This window comes from Rhinopithecus roxellana, chromosome 18 (genome assembly GCF_007565055.1).
Source record: "Rhinopithecus roxellana isolate Shanxi Qingling chromosome 18, ASM756505v1, whole genome shotgun sequence".
Classification (NCBI taxonomy): Eukaryota; Metazoa; Chordata; class Mammalia; order Primates; family Cercopithecidae; genus Rhinopithecus; species Rhinopithecus roxellana.
The window spans coordinates 11,920,752-11,942,485 of NC_044566.1; the positions used below are offsets into that span (position 1 = coordinate 11,920,752).

The 21,734-nt window shown below is 44.2% G+C and overlaps 1 protein-coding gene across 2 annotated transcripts in view; it reads right to left on the reverse strand.

The window, feature by feature from the left end:
• The window catches only part of EFNB2 (ephrin B2), a 45,421-nt gene extending 24,058 nt beyond the window's left edge, over positions 1–21,363 (reverse strand). For both annotated transcript variants that reach the window (XM_010353072.2, XM_030922288.1), the window contains exon 1: positions 20,518–21,363. In XM_010353072.2, the coding sequence (XP_010351374.1) occupies positions 20,518–20,639 (122 nt within the window). In that variant the 5' untranslated portion in view covers positions 20,640–21,363. The remainder of the gene's footprint in view (positions 1–20,517) is intronic.
• Positions 21,364–21,734: the final 371 nt, after the last annotated feature.

Here is a 21,734-nt window from a genome sequence, read left to right on the forward strand (position 1 = left end):
TTATAACAATGATATATTTAAAACAACCATGTGAGTACTGTTGAGAATTCTCTAGAACTTTTGACAAATGCAGATCACAGGGAGCCTCTCTGTGGTATCCCCTCAACCTTGTGAATGCCAATGTGTTCTCTCTAGACAATTTAATCTTCTTTCTGGACAAAACACAATTCAGTTTCTCAAGTAATAGACTGAATCAGAATGTCTGTGGATGAGGCTAATTTCATCATCTCCCCCAGACTCTCCAACATACACACAGTAATTCTGATGGGCTGCTGAGGTTAAAAAACTCAGGCAAGATGCTGGGCAGCAGGTACAAACTAAATTCCATAAACATTAAATTGATCATCTTCCTGACACTTCCTTTTTCTCCTGTCTTATTCCTTGACCTTTTTAGGACATCTTTAAGGTTTACAAACACCAGGAGTCAATTCCTGCCTAGGGTTTCTCATACCACTCCAAACATTTTCTATCCTAGATCTGCTCCTTTTGTAGCCTGCACAGACAGCACTATATAAGGGTTAGCTACTATTAGAGGAAGTATTCCTAAATTACAAGCCCCGGGGGCTTCCTAGGCTTCAGAGATCAGGATCCTTACCAAGCCAGATGTACCCATTTCCTCAACCATTCATTCAGCTCTTTTAAGAAAAAGCATTACACCCCCTTCCAAGCTGTACATCTCTGCAAGTCTTAAAACTCTCCCACGTTACACCCTATGTCTCAAGTTTGGCTCACTAAGCTCTTTCTTCATTCAAAATGCTCCCAAGATCCTGTTTCCTTCATGAGGATTTTTTTTTTCCGACTTAACTAAAGATTCACAGGAGGTTTCCTCCCAGGCCATGCAAGTCACTCCTCTTGACTCTCATCACTCACCATCTCAGCGACAGCTCTTGCTGGTGCTGATGTGGTGAGGCTGAAAACACGGGATGCAGGGGTTGATGTGGCTTCGGGGATCTTCGTGTTTGAGGCCATATTTTCAGAAGGCATAAGTCACATAAAAATTGAATGAGCCTTGTAATTCATTTCACAAACACTCCAGTCCTTTCTTGATGTAAAGTTTTCGTTCAGTGTGTACCGTCCAACTTTGTGAAAAATCTCTAACGGTCAGTGAAGGCAACCCAGGGGGATGCTTATCAAAACGGAAATGTGGCAGGGAGGAAATGTGGCAGGCAGGAAATGTGGCAGGGAGAAACAGAAATGTGGCAGGGAGGCTCACATTTCAATACGCATATGTGATATGCTTGTAAAAAGAAAATCCTGACAAAACTCACTATTCCTGATGATTCCAAACGCATTAATTCACCTTTCAGAACACACTGTGGCAAAACGTGAGGCAAGAATTTGATCCTCGGCTCTTCAAAAGAATTATTTCTAGAGCTCGTTAAAACAATGATGGCTCCTTTAATTAAATCAATACAAAAGGCCCCAATACTTGAGTGCTTTAGCAGCTTTTACTTCTTAAGCATATATATAAACAGCCATAGCACACAGTCACTTTAATTGATGAGATTATGCCTTCTCAGTGGACAGAGGGCAGTTGAGCTGAGAGCTTGAACTACAGCTCTCCTGGCCATGTGTTTGATATGTGCAGTCTGCATTATTGACTCTGCCTCCCGGGAACTCTCACACTTCCTAAAGCACCATGGCAGCAAACAACAGCACTGTGAGTGTAACAACTCAAGTAACCTGTTTTGTGCCAGACGTTGTGAGTGACAGAAAAGTAGAGATCGCTGATCATTCAGAATGTATAGTCTAGCTCCCTGAGGGCAGGCCAGTCCCACATGTGACTAATTCAGTATTAAATGCCCAAGGGGCTGACACAGAGTAGATACTCAATAAAGAATGTAGTAGTTGAACAAAAAATGGGAATGAACAAATAGAAGCTAACATTTATACAAACTGAAGTCGAATTAAGTACCACTATTTGCAGGTCACAGACATGATAGGAATTCTGAACACAGAACCACTGAGTCGGGACAGGACACACTGAGGAGGAGAGACTGGATTTCTGCAGATGCCTTCCCAGGCACACTGGCGTTTCTGGAGAGCAAGGAGCCCTGCAAATGGAGTTTCTGACCCTTTCTCTCCGAAAAAAGTTGTAAGTATTGGCAGTCTTCTACAATCCCTCTCTACTTAAAATGCAAGGCAATCAGCCACCTCCAGAACCACTAATAATACAAACACAGCTGCTTTGGAGCACTTGCTTTTCGCTCAGCACCGTCCAAAGCCCCATACATCCCATGTTCTTCATTTCAGCACAACACATGGACCTAACCCACAAAACAGGTGAAGACACACTGGTGCCCAATGAGCATGACAGGAAAAGCCCCCTTTCTCTGCACACTTTTTCGTTTTGACTGCAGCACATTCAATTATAACTCTGGCTTTGGGAAACACATTTTTCCCCCCCAAATCAAGCTGTTCATAGACAAGCCATGAAGTTAAGGGAAATCAAGAGAAAGCCAATACACATGCACATGTGAGCATCACATGGAGAGCCAGGGAAAGTCCAGCTGCACACCAAGCACACATCAGTGGTTCCTGAAGGGAAGAGGCTTCTTCCGAGGCAGTCATCTGAGACCATGGCTCAGATATGCAACCCTTCCCCAGGAAGCCAGGAACCAAAAGGTGAGGAAGAAACAGACCAGCTACATGACATTTGTGTTTTACATTTAATATTACATATGGACTCCAGACAATTATGCAAATAGCAGAATATATATGAAAAGCAAATGGGGTGAGTTTCCTAATACTATCATTTTTTAACGGAAAACAATTGAGTTCCATATGTTATAATCAAGTCAGTAAACAAGAGTTCCTATTTTTGAAGTGATGGGGTTTATATTTGAACTCTGTTACTTTTAGATTGCTTAGACACATTAATAAATCACACTACATAGCACACCTATCTATGCCCTAAATATTTTGGAATATTCAACAATACACTTCTCCTATGCTAACTTTGAAAGTGTTAAAAAGAATTATGATGATGACAACTGGCTAATTTTAAATTACTAAACTGACTTTCCATTATGGATGCCAAATACAGATTTCTTTCTGTGTGTTCAGACAATGTTCATTTTGTAACCAAAAACAGTAGAAGGAAACTGCCACGGTTACGACCCATACCGCGTGGGGGGAGGCTGTTCTTGTTAAACTTCGCCCAGACAGAAAGTGGTGAGAGAGGGGTGTCATTTAATAAAGTCTGCTGATTTTAAGCTCAAATAAAAAGCAAAGACCACCAAGAGTGGTTCATGTCCCACATAGGAGAAAGAACTGAGTCAGACCAGTTCTGTCTCTGAGCAAAGTCAGAGCAGGCTCTCTACTGTCTTCCTGGGAGGGGAAGGCTGCCTCTTCCTTTCCATCAAGAGAACCTCCAGGTTTAGGACTGCTTTCCCAGGCCATGGCGTGTGGCTTAGTGCATTCTCACTGGAGGGCTTCCCTGGGAACCATGGGAAGCTGCTCTAAGGGTGAGGCATACTGAGTGGAAATAGGCAACTCCAACGGTTTTTCCCAGTGAATCAGTCCTAAGCAAGACAATAGATGCCCTGCCTTTGAATCAAATATAGAGACAATATAATGTGGAAAAAACTGGAAACACTCAAGTAGGGCTTCCAAACTTAACATATCTATGGTGAAATGATCTGATAGTGGAATCTATTTTTCCTCTTGGATTACCTATTGAACTTAATCCAAGCTTTTTCAAGTTTTTCAGCAATTTAGACTCTAATACTTCTACATGGATAGTTTGGCTAAGTCTAACAATCTCAATTAGACATAAATAGTTAGTAATCTAAACTGGATCTCCATAATTTAGACATTTCAACTTCACAGTCATAACTGTAAAAACTTTAAAAAATAGTCATTATGTTGCCAGGCGTGGTGGCTCATGCCTATAATCCCAGCACTTTGGGAGGCTGAGGCGGGTGGATCATGAGGTCAGGAGTTCAAGATCAGCCTGGCCAAGATGGTAAAACCCCATCTCTACCAAAAATACAAAACTTAGCTGGGCATGGTGGCAGGCGCCTGTAATCCTAGCTACTCAGAGGCTGAGACAGAGAACTGCTTGAATCCCAGAGGCGGAGGTTGCAGTGAGCTGAGATCACACTACTGTACTCCAGTCTGGGCGACAGAGCGAGACACCGTCTCCAAAAAAAAAAAGAAAAAGTCATTATGTAACACAATATTCTTTAATATTAATAGACTGGAACATAACATAATTAATGAAGACAGTAGAAAGTTTTAACCTACACTATGAGCACATGCTTGTTTAAAATACGGGCCTAATACGCTGAAAATATAAACCAGTCACTTAGAGTTCAGAGGTCATGTCACGTGATTTTCATTCACAGATCAGACCATGGCACACTGGGATGTCAAGTCTGGACTTTTCTGCTGACTGGTATTGCATTATCGGGTCTCACAGGGTGCCTGGGAAAAGGAGGGAGGCAGTGGTTGCCTGCTCTATTTCTGCACTTTGCCCAGTGTAATAGGAGGATCCGTGGGAAGCCAGCAGTGGAGAAGTTTATGGAGAGCTGCGTAGTGAACCTGAAATTGCACTCCCTGCTCCCCCTCCCACCCACAGCTACTCCACTTTCCTTGCTTCTTTCTTCCTCTGACCATACTACATGCACCTTAGCACAAACATCTGATGCCTTCTTACAAGTTTTCTCAAGGTTGGCCAAAGAGTGTAGATCCACCGAGAAGAAAACCCGTATCGCTCGGGGGCCACTCGATGCTGGTGTAGTCTCTGAAAATACAAATGAAATGTGTGAAAATATACCTGTTGGCTCTCCTGAGGGACGCGAGAGATCCACGGAGGGAAACCATGGAAGAAGATGCCAAAGTTTCCCAACAAGGATGAGTTAATATGTTAGTAACTGACAGCAAGAATACTCAGCTGACAGAATAAAGAGATCGGAACAAAAAGATACAAACAGCAACTACCAGTTTCTATGTCCAGACAGATAACTAGGCCAGGTAAACCCTAAATCGACACAGACATGATGACAGTGCTTGGAAATGCCGTGGGAAAGCTTCTATTTAAAAAGCATCAGATTCGATCCAGAGCCACTCCTACCTAATATTACACATGTAAAAATCTATTTAAATATTTAATATTTGTGTGTAATTACGGCAGTTATCATGCACTTGAGAAACAGGGCCATGTTACTCATGTAACAGGACAAGGGAGTCCTGACATGGATGCTGGAGCACGCACGTGCAAGTGGAATAAATGTGTGGGGGGAGGAGGCCCACACATAAAGCTCTTCTACCTCTGGAGCAAACTGCCAAGCAGGACGAGATTCATAAGTCAATTCGCATTACTCTCCACAAAGAATTAATTTTATTTTTCTTTTCATTTAAAAATTATATCATTAGTGTATATGATCATTGTAAGCAGATGGCTGATTTCAGTTGAAAATATACACATCAATGATACATGGGATGTTGTTCTGTTTATTTTGCTGACTGCACGGAGACAACCATAAACAAATGGTCACACACCCCGCCTTTACCTGAGAACACTTTGGGCTACTGAATGGTGGACTTAGAATGATTATTAGCTTTCTGTGTTTTCTTCGCAATAAATAGTCAATGCTTTTGTGATAATATTAAAACATTACTTTTTAATGTAGTTTCAGAAAAATTGTACTATCTTTCATAACTGACTTTAAAAATAAGCATTTAAAATATTTAATGCCTACAGACTTAAACTTTTGATGAAATTCCCTAGCAAGCAGATAAATAAAATTATCCTAGTTAAAGTTGTGACCTATTTCTCTGAGTCCACAGAAGCTGTAACAAACTTGTTTACTCAAATCAGTGAAAAATAGGGAATATATACAATTTATGCTTAATCATTGAACTGTACAAACATTTCAAAGATTCTAAATCCCAGCTTTACAAAGAGGCTCAGCCTAGCAGCTACAAACCAAAAGTCAGTAATATCACAGGTTTATTCCCAAGCCAGTGTTCTGTATTAAGTACACTTCAAATTTACCCCATTTTGGAAAACATGTACTTTTTCCATAAAAGGCTTTAATTTTTAATTAAACGCCAAAGCCCACAGTGAAGAAGAGAAGTCAGAGTGCAAACTGGTTCTTCCGCAATTCCGAACGCGGATGAGTAGTCTGCAGTTCTGCTGTAATTGGCTGGTGTTTCCAGTCACCTCCTGACAAAGGATGCACGCTGCTCTGGATAAGCCCAAACCCTTGATCCTTCGCCCCACCATGTACGTTGGGCCTGCCACGTCTATATGGAGCTAGAAGAGCATTAACACCAAAGACCAAGGCTCCTTTCCGAAGTGCTCTGTGCACTTGGGGATATGAATACTCCCAAAGAAGGACTTTGCATCATGAGCGTGTGAATGTGACGGCACACTTCATCAACAGGCAGGATCTTCAGTCTTGCATGACTTCCATTTAATGCTAGATTGCTGCAACAGCTTCATAAGGTATTCTCTCAATGCTCCAAACATAAGAGTTTTGTTATAAAATGAATAAATAAAGGCAGGGCCTAAGAAAGACACAGGCAGTAATAAGAAATACTTGGAAAATGTTTTATTCCTTTTTTGTGGATAGCACTTTACTGCCCCCTTTTGCACTTTAACATCAGAACAAGTTTCTACACAGACTTATTCTGAAATCAGAGAAATACTGGGGTGTAGTGATAGGGTGTCAGGTTTATACGGAATTAGGTTACCAGATACCACGGCTTAGAGTAAAAAATAATTACCTTAAAACTTCCAGCGAATGCACCACTATCTTCTCAGTGGCTTTAAACCTCCAAGAAATAAGGTAGTAATTGGAGGTTTTAATTGACATTTTCTGCTTTAATTTGAATGTATATGTGTGTTGGAACAATTGCCTGTTTTCACAGGTGCCCCTTCTTTCACACTTCCCTAAAACAAATATCATCTGCAACATAAACCTGATTTATTCAAGGAAAAGAAAAGGGGTCTAAGAGCAGGCTATACAATTTGGAACCATTAAAGTGTTATAAATCTGAGAGCAAAGACTAGGTGGGTAGGGGTGGGGGCACAATTCACACCAAGGACAAGCAAAATCTTTTCAAGAAAAGGAAAGATGAGAAGCACAGAAATTCAAACACATGGTGAGGTGAGCCGATAGGCACACAAACCAGTTTAGCAACTCTTCAAGGTGAGGTGTATTTGTGCCTCTTCAGCATGCATACCTTTGAAAAAAAGTAATTAAACTACAGTCTAAAGGAAAGTTTCATTTGTCAAACTTGAATCTGCAATAACAGAGCTAGAGGGCCCCCCAGTTCCTGGCCCAAAGACCTCAACCTGCATTTGATAGAGGTGCATGTGATGCTGTGTATCCTTTTATTTAAACATCATCTATTTTCCTCTGTCAGTCTACAATTAGCATACGAGTCAAAATAATATTACATTTCATAGGCCACAGTGCTGCACAAAACTGACTCCTTTTGATGTTAATCTTGTTTTTTATTTGTGATAAAAAAAAATCCTGGTGGCTAAAGTTAATTTTATTTTAAAATGCTCCAAGACAGTATTCTCACAGTTTAAGCTTTTTTTTTTTTCTTCAGGAAAATAACAGAAATATTTATTTAATTTTTATCTGCGCCATGATTTTCACTGTCACAAAGCCTCCAATTCACAGAGGGGCATACCTGTATGTAACAGGCAGAGGCTGAAATATCATCTACTTTTGTATTAATAATCTAGAAGTCTAACTTTAAGTGTGTGATCCCCAAATATCATTGTCTTTTCAAAAGTTAAGAGACTAGTTAATAATCTCGGCCATGAAATTAAAGACAAAACTTAACCACCTATCTCAAAATAAAAATGCAGGTCTTTATTTACCAAACACACACACACACGCACACCAAAGAAACCAGCCCATGAATTTTGCAGCTAGATAAGAAAAAATGTGGAGATTTGAAGAGTAAGGCTGGGATGCTATGTACAGTGGGCAAGTGAGAAGGGGTGTGATCTCACAAATGCCAAATTTCATCCTATTGGCTTGACCACGCCGGCTCCATTACTAACAGGAGGATTTCATAACCCTCAGAGACAAGATGCACTGCAGGCTTCTTTCCCAACTGTAATTTGTGTGCACCTGTACGGTCTTGTTCCAAACCACGCTTTTAGCAAGAGTCTATAAAGGAAGGTGGAACTCCTGTTATTTATAGGTGAGGCACCAGAAAGAAAAATGGTTTCATAGAGAAAGAAATTCAAAGGGCATTTCCAGCTGGTTCTCTCTTGTTTTGGACATGAGTGTTCAAATCCATTTGCTCACTTACCTGAGTGGGAAAAATCGCGGAGATGAAAGGCTCACGTAAATCATATAGATACGGAACGCCTTGGCATTAAAAAAACTCGAAGAAATTGAATTAAGATACAGTGAAAAGCACAACAATACAACAATCCAGAGTTAGGGAGAGCATATCTTTTGTTTTAACCCTCTGCCCATCCCTTTCCTTCCTACCATCACATTTTTTTTTAACTACAAAGAATTTTGCCTATTGACAAAAATGATTCACCCGTGTATTATTAAAGGGAAACTTCTCCCTTTTGGTGGGGCCAACAGCCCAGCAAGGGGCTGCCATTCCTGCTCCTCCAGGATTGAGTCTGTCTTGTTTACCATGGGACCCTCCCTCTGACCCCCGACCAGGTACCTTGCACAAACAGGGCGCTCAATAGGTGTCTGTGTAATTAAACAATGAACAAATTAATAAGGCATAAGATGAGATAACACTCTCCAAGTTCTCTCTTGCTATAAGAGATTCACCTTGCCAGTCAAGCATAATCAGCCTAGTAACACAGTTTACAAGGCTGTGTGCAATTGCTTTACAAGCAGGCTGCCTCATAGATACCTCCTTCCTGGGCTTCAGAAGAGGGTCAGGGCTAGGTCTGCTGTGGGCGTATGACAGGAGACATTTTCCTGCACGTCTCAGGGCTTTGCCACAGCCCGTGGAGTTAGGGAAGAAAAGGAAGAAAAACAAAGCAGACTACAAAACAGCCAGGTCTGTAGTGCTAACATCAAAAGGGAGCAAAATCAGACTCGGTTCCTGACTTCCATACGGATCATCCCCACAACTGTGCAACTTAGGAAAACAGAAACAGCGCTCCACTGTAACTTTATGAACGACCCATTTATTTCCTGCTTAGTCACCACATCCAGCCTGGAATTACCTTGACCAAAACCCAAAAACACCCCAGAAGTTAAATACTGTAAGTGTTTCAAACAAGCAGCTACTGAGAACGGCATGAAAGTAATTGGACGAGGAGGAGGAAGGAGGATGTGCTGGGGGCCCCGAGTTCTAAAAGGCATGAAGATTTGGTTGTTGGAGACCTCTGGCCGGCGGCTGCGTGGTCTCCAGGTAAGCAAATGCTAAGCATGGTGAAAGTGCAAACCAAGGGGCACCACTTGGAGTCAAGAGAACCCCAGGCCCACCAATATTCACCGCCTGGCTTCCTTAAACAAATGGCTCCAAACTTGCAGAACATCAAAAGCCAGATGGGCTGTACTGAATGAATCCACAGGCAAGAAGCCAGAATCCCAGTTTGCTGTAGAAATAAGCCTGGACTTGATTTGAGTCTTCTCAGCTCTGACAAGCTGGAAGCTGGCACAAATCCCAAAATCCAAAATAAAATGGCATTTAATTGTGACTAGACTCTAAAAAAGATGTCATACTATCTCCTTAGCCTGACACACACTCAGCATCTCACCAAATGGATCTCCCCTCAAAAATCTGACCTCTTTTTCTCCCAACAAGGAACAAGTGAATGTTTCAATTTTTAAAAGGAAAATATTACCAGTCAAAGGAATAATACTCAGTATATGCATGACTATTATATATTGTAATAACTCTCCAGTCATCCTTTAAATGGGCTGATCATTATTCTGTTTCCATTGGGTATAATCTTATTATACCCAAGATTTGACATAAACTTATTATATCAAAGATTCAAAGGTTCCATTTAAAACTACATGACTATCATAAGAAAGTGACTATAAATCAAAATGGATAATGACAAAATTAAAACAATTATACCACAAACTTTTTGATCCATCATGTATGCACTGTTTTAAGCAAATGCATGCTTAATTTAGTTATGTGATAAAGACTACTCCATGCACCAAAATAAGCAGGAGGCAGAGGATTAAAAGAGGGACCCTGGCCCCAGACTAGCTGAGTTTAAATCCACTTATTAGTTCAATATGACTTTGGCTAAGTTAATTAACCAATTTGGCCACAGTCTCCCCATTGGTATTATGGATACAATAAAAGTACTTCCCTCATACAGTTACCATGAAGGTTTTAGGGGTATTTGTCAGGCAGTTAGAACAGCAGCCGGCACATAGTGAGTGCGATACACAAAACGCTGTTAATAAAACAGCATCCACCAGTTAAGCAGTTTTCTAAATATCATGTAATATCCATGCAAAAAATACAACACTGCCCATCCCTCCAGGCTGAATTAATGTATTCATTCAACAACCCAACTGTTCACAGTACTCTCTACTAGAATACACAAAATGAATTCAAAGAGCCTCCTCTCAGTCCACAGTTGCACAGCGGAATGAGAAAGTCCAGGGTTAAAAGTGCTATAAAAAAGCACCAAAAGTAGGAAAGCAGAGGAGAGAGAACTTAATTTAGCAGGACAAAAGAAATACAAAGGGTGTTTCAGGTAGCAGAAAGTCATAAGGAATGAGTAGAAGTTTGGCAGGTACACAGAATAAATTAACATCAAGGAGTTTAAGGTGAAAGTATTATGCTATAGTCTTTATTAACAGATTATTTTAGTTTTTTCCTTGTACGCAAAGGCAAATTGAATTATGGCCAGGCACACAGTACACATTCAACTGACTTTTATTAATAACAACTGGTGTTTTATTGATTGGTTCATTGTGCCAATCACGGAGCTTAGCTCTTTAAATACACTAAATGTTGACCAAAATTGTGTTACTCTTTTATTCAGCACTATTGTTATTGTCCCTATTTTAGAAATGCGACAACTGAGAGACAGTAAGGCTACTGCTCCTAAAGCTACCCAGCTAATAAATGGCTAAACTGGGATTGGACTCGCATAGCCCAACTCTAAAGCATGTGCCCTTAATTAAACTACAAGGGCACTTGCCCTACTGTCTTTGCGAAACTGAATTGCCTCACCTTTCCATGATCATACTCATTTTGAAAAGCAGTAGGTACTGATAATTCTCATATGTGGACATGATAGACACACACTGCCCTTGGCTGAAATACTGTTCCTTTGGCTTGCTTACTATTTTCTTTATTTCAGCTATCTACTGTGACTTTGCTTAGAGATACCCATAGTATTTCAAGACTCAAGCTCCTCCTCCCCTGGGCTGTTTCCAGACCCCTCCAGGGGCAAATGCCATTCCCTTCTTCTGGGTCCCCACCTTGCACCAGAGGCACCTACCTCTAAATGTGCTTGCTCCCACCTGGGTTTCTCTCTACTGGACTTAGGCTTTAAATCTCGAGGGTACAGGTCACTCTGCCTTGTATTGTTAGAGCCAAGTAACAGGCCTAACACTTAATAGTTGCTTGTTGAATTAACAACAAATTCTCCACCATCAATGGTTTAGATTCCTGTTGCTTCCCCAGCAAGGCAGGGACCACAGATTTCTTCAGAGATTCCCAAACAGCGTTCATGTTGAGTTGTTTTCCCAGAAAGGGTGGTATAGGGCGAGGGTTCTCAGCATGGCCTTGAGGCAGCAGTTGGCCAGCATCACCTGGGAGCTTGTTAAACATGTCCATCTTCAAGCCCCACCCCAGACCTCAGGAATCAGGAACTCTGGGGGTTGGGCCCAGAAACCCGTGTTTTCTCAAGCCCTGCAGGGGATTCTGGTGCCCTAAAGTTCAAGAGCTAGGGACCTCTGAGCAGTCCCATTGACTCAGGTCTCATCCACGTCTCGTAGCAGAAGGATGACAGTTAAGACAGGGTAAGCTGCCATCAACACAAATCTGGGTTGTCTGTCCATTCCACTAAAGCTTATTGAATGCCAATGCTGGACAGAAGTAGGGACTGATGAAATGAAGAAGGTGTGTCCCTGACTTTTAGGACAGGTAGAGTGGTGAAGACTTGCGTATCAATCATGATGTACCGTGTAAATGGTTTTTTCTAAGTACATCACAGTACAAAGTGCTATGGATTACGAAGAAAAGACTTAAAGAGATCACTCTTGATCTATGGCAGAAAGAGACAGAACATGTCCAGGAGAAATCATGAACTTTACTGGACAGTCCATTATAATAATGATTCATTTTCCCATAGAAAGGACGGATTCAAGGCCTATGAGAACTTGCTTTTTTAAAAAAATATAAAATGTACCTCAAATATATTTCTGGTAGATAAGTAAAAGATGACATTTCCTAACTTCTGCAGCTAGGTACATTCTCAGCTGGTCTTGAACATGATTTGCCCTGCCCCAGTCACTCATTAGACAATTCTGATTCTGGGCAAATATTTTAGGGCCCTGGTAAGTCCAGGTAAAGGTGTGGAAAGAGCAAGGATTGTAATTCACCAGCTATAACCTTAGGCTGGAAGAGATCAATTGAGAAACACTTCTTGCTCTGACGGTCGGAAATTCTTTGCCATGCACCCAGGTTAGGTGCCCTGCAGGGAGCGTGGATTGGGAACAACAGTAGAATGGGCAAACAATAAGGAGCATTACAGGCTTTCCTCACACACAAACATGTTGACTCTACTGGTTTCAAAAGTCTGGGTAGCACTCATAATTATTCTGGGGTGACAGGAGAGTGGTGTACACGGAAAACATGGATGAGGCCGCAGTGGCAATGGGTACGTGGGTAACAAGTATGGGAAGACAGATACAAATATTGTAATTAAAATTGGATGCAACAGGATTTAAATTGAGAAAATATACTAGTGATATAAATACATAATTATAATATATAAAAACAATAAAATAATATAAATAAATTAATAAAGTATGGCAGAACAGCAGTGGTTCATTCACAGGGCTCTCACTGAGTGCCCCCCACAGAGCAGTTTGAGCGCTTACCTACTCGGGGTTTAGAGGTCGAAAAGAGCACACTATTCATACTCCACTACTACCCACTTTTTCTTCCTATTTTGTTTAGAGAATTACTTAAGGGCAGAAACAACTTGTTTAATGGAGCCTTCCCTTGCTACGTTTTCTTATTTGAAATCAGCAAGTATGTACTTCCCAGCCACAGAATGCTTTGGACTAGAATCACATATTTGAATTTATACATGAAAGGAAAACATGTTAATCGTCTAGAGCCACTGCTGATCTCTGCTGGAATAACAGAAATAGGTTTGCCTGGCATTCGATGGGCATGGAAAGCATTTTATAACTGGTCACCTACTCTTTTCACTGGTTTGCTAGATCCTCCTTCCTTATCTCTAATACTTCTGAAATATCTTCTCACAGGTAGACTGCAAAGCTAAATGTTGGATGAAGGTTAGTAAACAAATGGCAGGGCTTTCTTGAATGACTGCTTTAATCACTTTCACCCTGTTTCTGATAGAAAGCTGGAGGCCAGGGCAATTCAGCTGTTTCTTTTGTCATTTGCCTGCCATAAATATGCACCAGTCTGCGTTTGAAAAGCTGAAGGAGGCGGCAAGCTTGCTGGACATTTATCATGCTCTGTTCCCTGTTAACAAGCAAATACTTTAGCTGAATGGGCCATTAGCAATCATTGTCAAGTGTAGAATGCAAGGTGCTTGGATGTGACCAGCTTGTAAATTAGGGGGTATCCCTTCTCTGATGAAGCTAGACACATGAAATGGATCTATTAATACAGGTTGCTGAATTAAGTTAGAAAAAGAAGGTAAAGTAACAGGCACTGGATATGGCCAGCCTATATGCAATACTTTAAAAATGTTTTTGGTCTATGAGAGCTACATAGTAGTGGCTATAGTAATTCCCATAGTAATGAGAAAAACAGGCAACAAAGGCAATATATCTACAGCCCCAAACAGGTGCTCAAGTCAGGTGAGAATCTGGAACAAAATCAGTGAAATGAGTCTAAAATATAATATTTACTATTTAATGACCATTTTCGTCAGACACTTAGAGAATCCAAGAGTCTAGAAGGGCCCTATGTTGCTGTTAAAAACAAAAACAAAAACAAAAAAACAACAGCACTGAATTCCCCTCTGTAAAACACACCAAGATGCACTCCAACAAGAAAGACACTCAACGTGTTTGCAGCCTTTGGCATTTTCAATGTCTTGAGAGTTCAGACGCTTTCAAAGAAGTGCCAAGACTTTTCTATGATGCCAAATAGGAGGCAATCGAGCAAGTATTTCCTTCTGGCTTGACCCAATTGAGGATGTCACTCTGCATGGAACCCAATCGTGGTTTCAATGACTTATTTTGTTTCATGGCTGAAATGGAAAGTATGGAAGGCAAAAACTAAAGTCTAGCTTATTTACAAGGTTGTTCAGGACAACAACAGCACAGAGATTTGTTTGTTTTTGACTTTAAAGCTGGGTAGCACTAATATTTTTATAATCCTGTAGTTTACACTAAGGTAGCCTACCCCATTCAACTCAAAGTTTAAGACTCACATTTATGAGTAAAATTACATCTAAGTAGAGCCCACTGCTTCTGGCATCTTGGATTACTACTCATTTGAATTAAAACTGAATTCCCCCCTCCCCTTTTAAAAATTGTATGATATCTTTTTTTCCAGGGTGGGAAAGCCAACACTCAGAGAAGAGCTCTGTGGCTGGGGGAGAGGGACAATGCGTCCTGTTTACCTTTGCTTCTCCCATGCAGCGGGAGAGGGAGCTGGGCCTGAAAAGATGGCTGAAATCAAAAGGTCTCTGTTTTCTTTTCAGATAACCCCAGCCCTACCTATCCCCTCTGGTCTCTGTTCCTTCCCAGCATGTCCCTGTCTGAAGCCCAAATAGATTAAGGCAACGACCGCGAAGTGCAGTTAATCCTACAGAACGGCTGCCGCTGTTAGGCCAGGAGTTAAAAAGGAAAATCTCCCAGGCCCTAACAACTGCAGTGATCTGAAGTTTTAATCAGCCTCTATCTCAATCTATAAAAAAGGCAGTCAATGAAATCTACCTTTGCCATATTATCCACCACCAATGAGCAAGAACTGAGCAGCTTTTCTTTACCGCCTCAGCCATCCCAGACCACAAGTAGAGCTTTCATACTTCCTAATCCCAGTTTCCAAGTCTGTGTGGTTCTCACATAATGCCCAACAGCCTGGAGGCAAGGGCCTTCGTCCCGCACCCTTTTCAGAGACGTGTCATTTCTAACATCAAGCTAATCTATATGTTGCCATGGCTTCACCCTTTATCTGCCTTTACATCTTATGAACTGCATGGATTTACCACATTATTTTTATCTGAAAGACAGAAAATGGTGGTTTTATTGCCATACAATCAGATTACTGCTGCTAGTTTCTCTATGCCTTTTTACCATACTTCAATCAAAAGGGATCAGTTTCTTTATACTCTGCCCTTGATTTACACCACATCTGTAAAGACCTAGTCTGAGTTGTAATCCCCTTATTAACTATGACCAGGGTTGATTTGCCTAAAAATAAAAGCAAATTGTGTCAGACCCTTTCACTTTGTTTTTGATTCGGAACTACAAAATGGATTACTAAAGAAATCTTCAGAGTTCACACGGCCAGTATCGTGCTGAATTTAAAATGGGAGTTAAACAAGTTAAACAGGGGAGGCATGTCAACGGCTTCCACCTTCCATCATGGGAGAAGGGCTAAATTACTTACGTCTTTGTATTCTTTGGCTTTATAGAGACAATGAAGCCACAGGAGTTTTTCCAAGCTGTTCGGAACATGTCCCATTTGCTATCCTTCCTTCTTTGCTGTTCTTATATTCCTCCCCCAGCCTCTTTCTAATTCCCCCCTTAAAAAGAAGGGGGGAGCTCTTCCCTGAAAGAGCTAATTCCTGACTAGAAGCTTATAGTTCTATGGGTTCTGCATATTTTAATCAAAATATTTTAAACAGTTGAGCACTCCTCTTTAAGGCTCTACTCCGCTACACAAAGGGTGAGCTCATAAGCAAATCTATGTAGATGTATATTAAGTGACCTGAAAAACAGGTTCTTTATGTCAGCAGCAAAGGCAGGCAGAGATTAGGCTGATAGGAGGACCAGTTTAATCATCTTCCTTAGAAGAGCACTTCTTTTTTGTCTAATTTGCAATTAAGCATTTTAAGAATGAAGTTTTCATAAAATGTTAAAGAAATACCTTTCCTAAAAATTTTTGTATTAGGGTCTACAATCTGTATTTCCTTTTTCCCTGCCACTCCCATTCCTGTGACGCATTACTGCAGTCATGCTGGGATCTAATAGTTTCCCATTAGGTGAACGCACTCTAAAACGTCGCCCGAAGTTTGGTGTCATCCTGAAGCTCTCGGGAGCTACCTGGAAGATTTCAGTGGAAGGAAAGACAGCAAGGATTTAGTTGCTCCAGTCACATGTTCATCTGAAGGCAATTATCTCACTGATCCACCAACCGAAGGATGCACCTCAGTAAGTTTACAGACAAGAGGTTTTAATATAAATCTACCAATTGTTCTTCAGCTGACTCTATGTGGAGAAACCATTCAAACGCGTAGTTTTTAGCTGGTCTTCAGGTCAATGGCTAATTCACCTGTCCACATACTTTAGCTTAAGTCAGAAGCCTTTGGAAATGTTGGAGTCATTTGCATTCTTTGCATCAGTAGAGCAAGCGTCAACAGCTTATGCTTTGTAAAAGATTTAGAACCAAGTGCTTAACAAATCATCTTAACCTCTAGCTCCTGTTTCTGGGGCTTGAAGCTGTAATTGTTGAGGTTAAGATGTGCAGTCCTAGACACATGATTCTCAAATAAATTCTCATCTGAAAACAAGGCTACCAAGCATGTTGTGAGGTGTCGTTTTTGCTTGGTCTTTGTGCTCTGCCTGGCTCAGTTGTCCTGTAGAACGACGACAGTCCATTACCTACAGTTTATCATCCTGACAAAATGTGAGGAATGTGGATGTGAAAGCACTAACAATTCCACCCCTGGTGCTTTGAGCTTTTTTCTCTCTATATTAAAACCGACAAGATTAACCCAAACGCAAACTGTGGAGCATAGTTCAAGGGGCTATTCAATCAGTGCTGAATGTGCATTTGTTTACCTACAAAAATAAGAATTTCAGACACAATGGAAGGCAGGCTGGCTTATATATGTTATTGAATGGACTGTTTAAACAGCACTATCCATTGTAGTTTATTTTATCAATCTCTGACAGGTCTGTATTTATTCAGAGCCTGATTGTGGTGAAGCCCATGTATTATACGTTATCTGGATATTAGCCAGCCCTTCTTTTGTATCAAGTCATTCTATGTACCGGTATTACATAGGGAAAAAATTACATGGGAAAAGCAACATGCTATGTTAACTAACTAGTATGTGATGCATAGGGAATGGCAACCCCAGACATAAGGCATGAGTATTCGAAATTCTCAACAAAGTCAGTGTAATGCATTGCAAAACACCATACCAATACAGATTTGCTCACATTAAAGTTAAATTAATTTTTTTTTTAAAAAAAGAGCCTACTACTTTACTTAGGCCAAAATTTTTTCCCTCTTGGAAAAAAATGTTTCACTGAAGTGTTAGTTAAAAATGGAAGCTAGGCATTACTGTTCTCTGAATTAAAACAAAACAAAACAAAACAAAACAAAAAAAACTTTAAACAACCAAAATGGCTACAACAGACCCAACTCTACCAGAACATATCAAAGCAATGTGAATAACCTAACAGGGCAGCTACTGTTTCAGCACGCAGGACATCTTTCCATTATTACATACAGTCAGCGGCAGGCCAGCCAACAATGTGATTAAAGTAGTTACGGAGACGCTGAATTTACAAAGGGTTTTCTGGACCCTGTATCCAAACAGCTGCTGCATGCTCCCTGTGTCGACCACCTGCTAAAAAAGCTGACCTCTGAATGAAACAAATCTAATTACTGATGGCGGCTTCATTACAAATGAATTGTTCCACAGTTCCTAGGAACTGATGTGAAACTTCAATGCATTTGACTACCTTCCTGCCACATCATATTTACCAACTGAAACTTTCCCCTGGAAATAAATATAAAACTTCCCCAAGGAAAGCGACCCCCTGGCATCAGGGGGTTGTATGCATTCTCAAGAACTTAGAGAGGGCTCTTTTCCTATGGCTCCTACAGGAAGAAATCTTTCTGATCTCTGGAGCTAGCATTCAGCTGCAAAGGAGACCTTTTCCAGGGACACATTATCCAGTCATCCAGGAAAGCCGTTATCAGGAGAATTTTAAAAGAAATGCTGCCTGTGGAGGACAAGGCAGCAGCAGCAACGTCAGCCGCGCAAACCGCAAGCTTCCCGAAACGCAGGGGCCTCGCAGGTCTGGACATAGCTGGGAAAGACAGACTCACCTTTATCATCAGAATGCGGCGGGGGGGTAAATACCTGTCACCTCCCCCCGGGACCCCCACCTCAACACATTACATAAAGAAGTTATTAATGTCGAAACCTTAGGTTGAAATAACTATTGTTCTACCTTTCTTTTTCTCCCAACTAGGTATTTCTAATCCTCTTACCGGATACATACAAATAGTTAATAATAACGCAAAGATAAAGATACACACACACCGAACTAAACGCTGAAGAGGCTAACAGAATTTCTTTCAACTAGATTTAAGCAGAAATATTAAATCCTCATAGGAAAAAAAAAAAAATCAACCCTAAAGAAAGCCGGTCAGTGAAAGTGCAGAGTGGCTGGAGCAGGCTGCCTGGGGGAGGGGCGAGGCCTGGCGCTGCGCGATTCCGCATGGAAGAGTGACCTCTGGAGGCACCGGGCGGACAGCGGCGCCGCGGGCTCCCCCCGGCCGCCTCGCCCGCCCGCCCGCCTGCCTCCCCCGGACTCCGGGGCCCGCTGCAGCACGAGGTCCTAGCCCGGCTCCTTCCGGCACCACCTGGCGCCTCCCGTGCCGGCATCGATGCAAAAATGCCGCCGCCAGTACTTCATCAGAAAATACAATAATTTACATTAAAAATACAATCCATGCAAGAGCAGACTACATAGAAGGAGGCTGAGCTAAGTAACTTCTCCGAATGAGCGGTGTTGAAAGTGCCTTCTAGCATCATACAAACATTTGTTTAAACCGATTTGTAACCGACGTTTTTGCCCTTTTCATAAAGGGATTCTTGGTTAACATGTTAGTGAATTTGAAATTTGACACGTTTAAGAGAATGGACACACTCCTTTAATTAAGACGTGATTTCTAAATCAATCCCCCATTTCTTTTCTCCTAAAACCAGGCCCAACTTGCTCAACTTCAATTAGGTCATTGATTTTGCTTCTGATCTCAAACGTTTTCTCCAGAAACCAGCTTATGTCTGCATACTTCTTCAAGTTTCCCGAGACCACAATTCCATGATTCTGTAAAACGTGTTTCGGCTGTGATTCGAAATCAAGGGATATACAGTACTGAATGCCCAGATGACTATGAGTTATGACCACACAGATTTGGGGATGGATGGCATTTTCTAAATTCTGAATGCACTCTGGTGGCCCAAACTGAAAGTTACTCTCCACAAGGCCTGGCTCGCTCCCGGCTGTAGCGTCCGATAAGAGCAAGTCTGATCCTACACTTGATCTTAGCCAAAAGGCCGAGAAGCGATGAGCAAGTCTGATCCTAAGGATCCCATTCCTACCAGGGTCCCGAGGGAGAAGGCTTCAGGAGCAGTGTCGACTGGGCAGGGCCCTAAGCTTTTACAGAAAGTGCATTACAATCAGGTCGGCTATCGAGACCGCATACTCCGCGGCTACTGGCTTATGAACCAAGCGGGAGGCCGAGGTGCGGCGGGCCCTCAGGGAGAAGCCTAAGGCCCGTCTCCCCGGCGCGGAGGAAAGGGCTCGCCGCCCGAGTTCTCCTGCGAAGCAGGCGAGCTCCCCGCGCACCCTCGGGCTGGCGGCGCGGTACCAAGGCGCCCCGGCTCCAGGGCTCTGCAGACAGCGTAGCGACCCCAGTTTCCCTCTCCAGGACGCGCTCCGCTGCCCGCGTCCTGCCACCCCGGTCGCCCGCGGGCCCCGGACCCCGCCGCCCGCGCTCCCGGTGAATGCAGCATCTCCCCGCCTGTCTCCAGAGCCCGCCAGTCCCTGCGCGCCGGCCAGCCTAGACTGTGGCCATGTCCTTCGTCCTCGAAAACAAGAGAGGATCGGGTATCGCCATCGGACACCTTCCCGGACGTGACACCCGAGCCGATAGGAGCTTTTAGCGCCCGGGAGGGCTCGGGGGAGGAAAGGTGGGGAGACCGTCCCTTCCAGCGGCGCTCGGGTTGGAAAGCCGAGCGAGGAGTCTCCACCTAATGAAATGGGGCGGGGGTTGGGGGTGGGAGACGGGGAACCGAGGTTCCATCAACAGGCTCCGAGGCCCCGCGGACTGACCCCTCCTCCCGCCCGGACGGCGCGGCGGACCCCAGGGTAAGGACCTAGAGGGATCGCGGACGCCACTTACTTGGAGTTCGAGGAATTCCAATAGATAGGCTCTAAAACTATCGATTTGGAAATCGCAGTTCTGCATAAAACCATCAAAACTCCCCAGCAGTACTTCCACACGGAGTCCCTCCTCACAGCCATGGCGAAGCCACTCCCAGCTCCACGCACTCCGGGCCAAGAAGGGACGGACGGGACGCAGGCTGGGACCCCCAATCCTCCGGGGCAGACGGGCGGGGAAGACAGCGGGCGCCCGCAGGTAGCTCCGGGGCGCGCTGCGCAGCTCCAGCGGTCGCCGGGCCAGGTGCGCTCGCCCTCCAGGGCCCTCAGGGCGCAGGGCGGGAGCGCACGCGCGGGGCGCGGCGGCGCGGCAGACTCGGGGTTCCGGGGCGCCGCGCCGGACGCAGCTCGGACGGCCGACTCCCGTGTGGCTCCAGGGTGCCGGGCCGGCCGCGGCGAGCGGGTGGGCGCGGGGCGGCGGGGCGGGTGCGGGCTGGGACACAAAGACCCGGAGCAGACTACCGGCGCGGGCGGCGGGCGCTGCGCCCCGAGCGGGGTCGCCTGTGATTATAGATCCAGTGCAGTGGGCAGCGGCCCGAGTGCGCGGGCGCCGCGTCGGCGCGTTTCCATGTCCCGGAGCACGGAGCGGAGTAGGGCGCCTCCGGGCGCGCAGGAGCCTCCTCAGTCCGCGCGGCTCCCGGCCCCCAAGGCAGGCAGGAGGGAGCTGGATCCCCGCCGCGGGCTCCGGACGTGCGCGGGCCTTTGTGTGCGGGGAGGGCGCCGGGACCCGCTGCGTGCGCAGCTCCTCACTTCGGCCGGCGCCGCGGTCCCCGCCGAGGAGAGTCAGCGCGGCCGGCGCGCTGTCAGAGCGCTATAAACGCGGGGCCCCGCCCCGCCGCGCGAAGGCCATTGGCCCACGGCTCAGGAGCAGTGCACTGGTTGGGCGGCCGGTCCGTCCGTCCGCCATCTCCGCCCGACATTGGGCGCCATGAGGCGGGGCTCGGGCTGACAGGTGAGCCCCGCCCCGACGCCGCCGGCCGGCCAGGAGAAGCGCTCCGCGCGTGCACAGGGCGCCCCCGGGGCGGCAAGAGGCCTCCTGGGCGCGGTGCAGACGTAGAAACAGCGACGGCAGAGTAGCGGGCCACCTGTCCCCGCGCCCGGGTGCGCCTTCCCCCTCGGCGGAATCAGTGGGCGCGGCTTTACCTCGCGCGGTGCGGAAGGCAACGGGCTCCGCTCCGC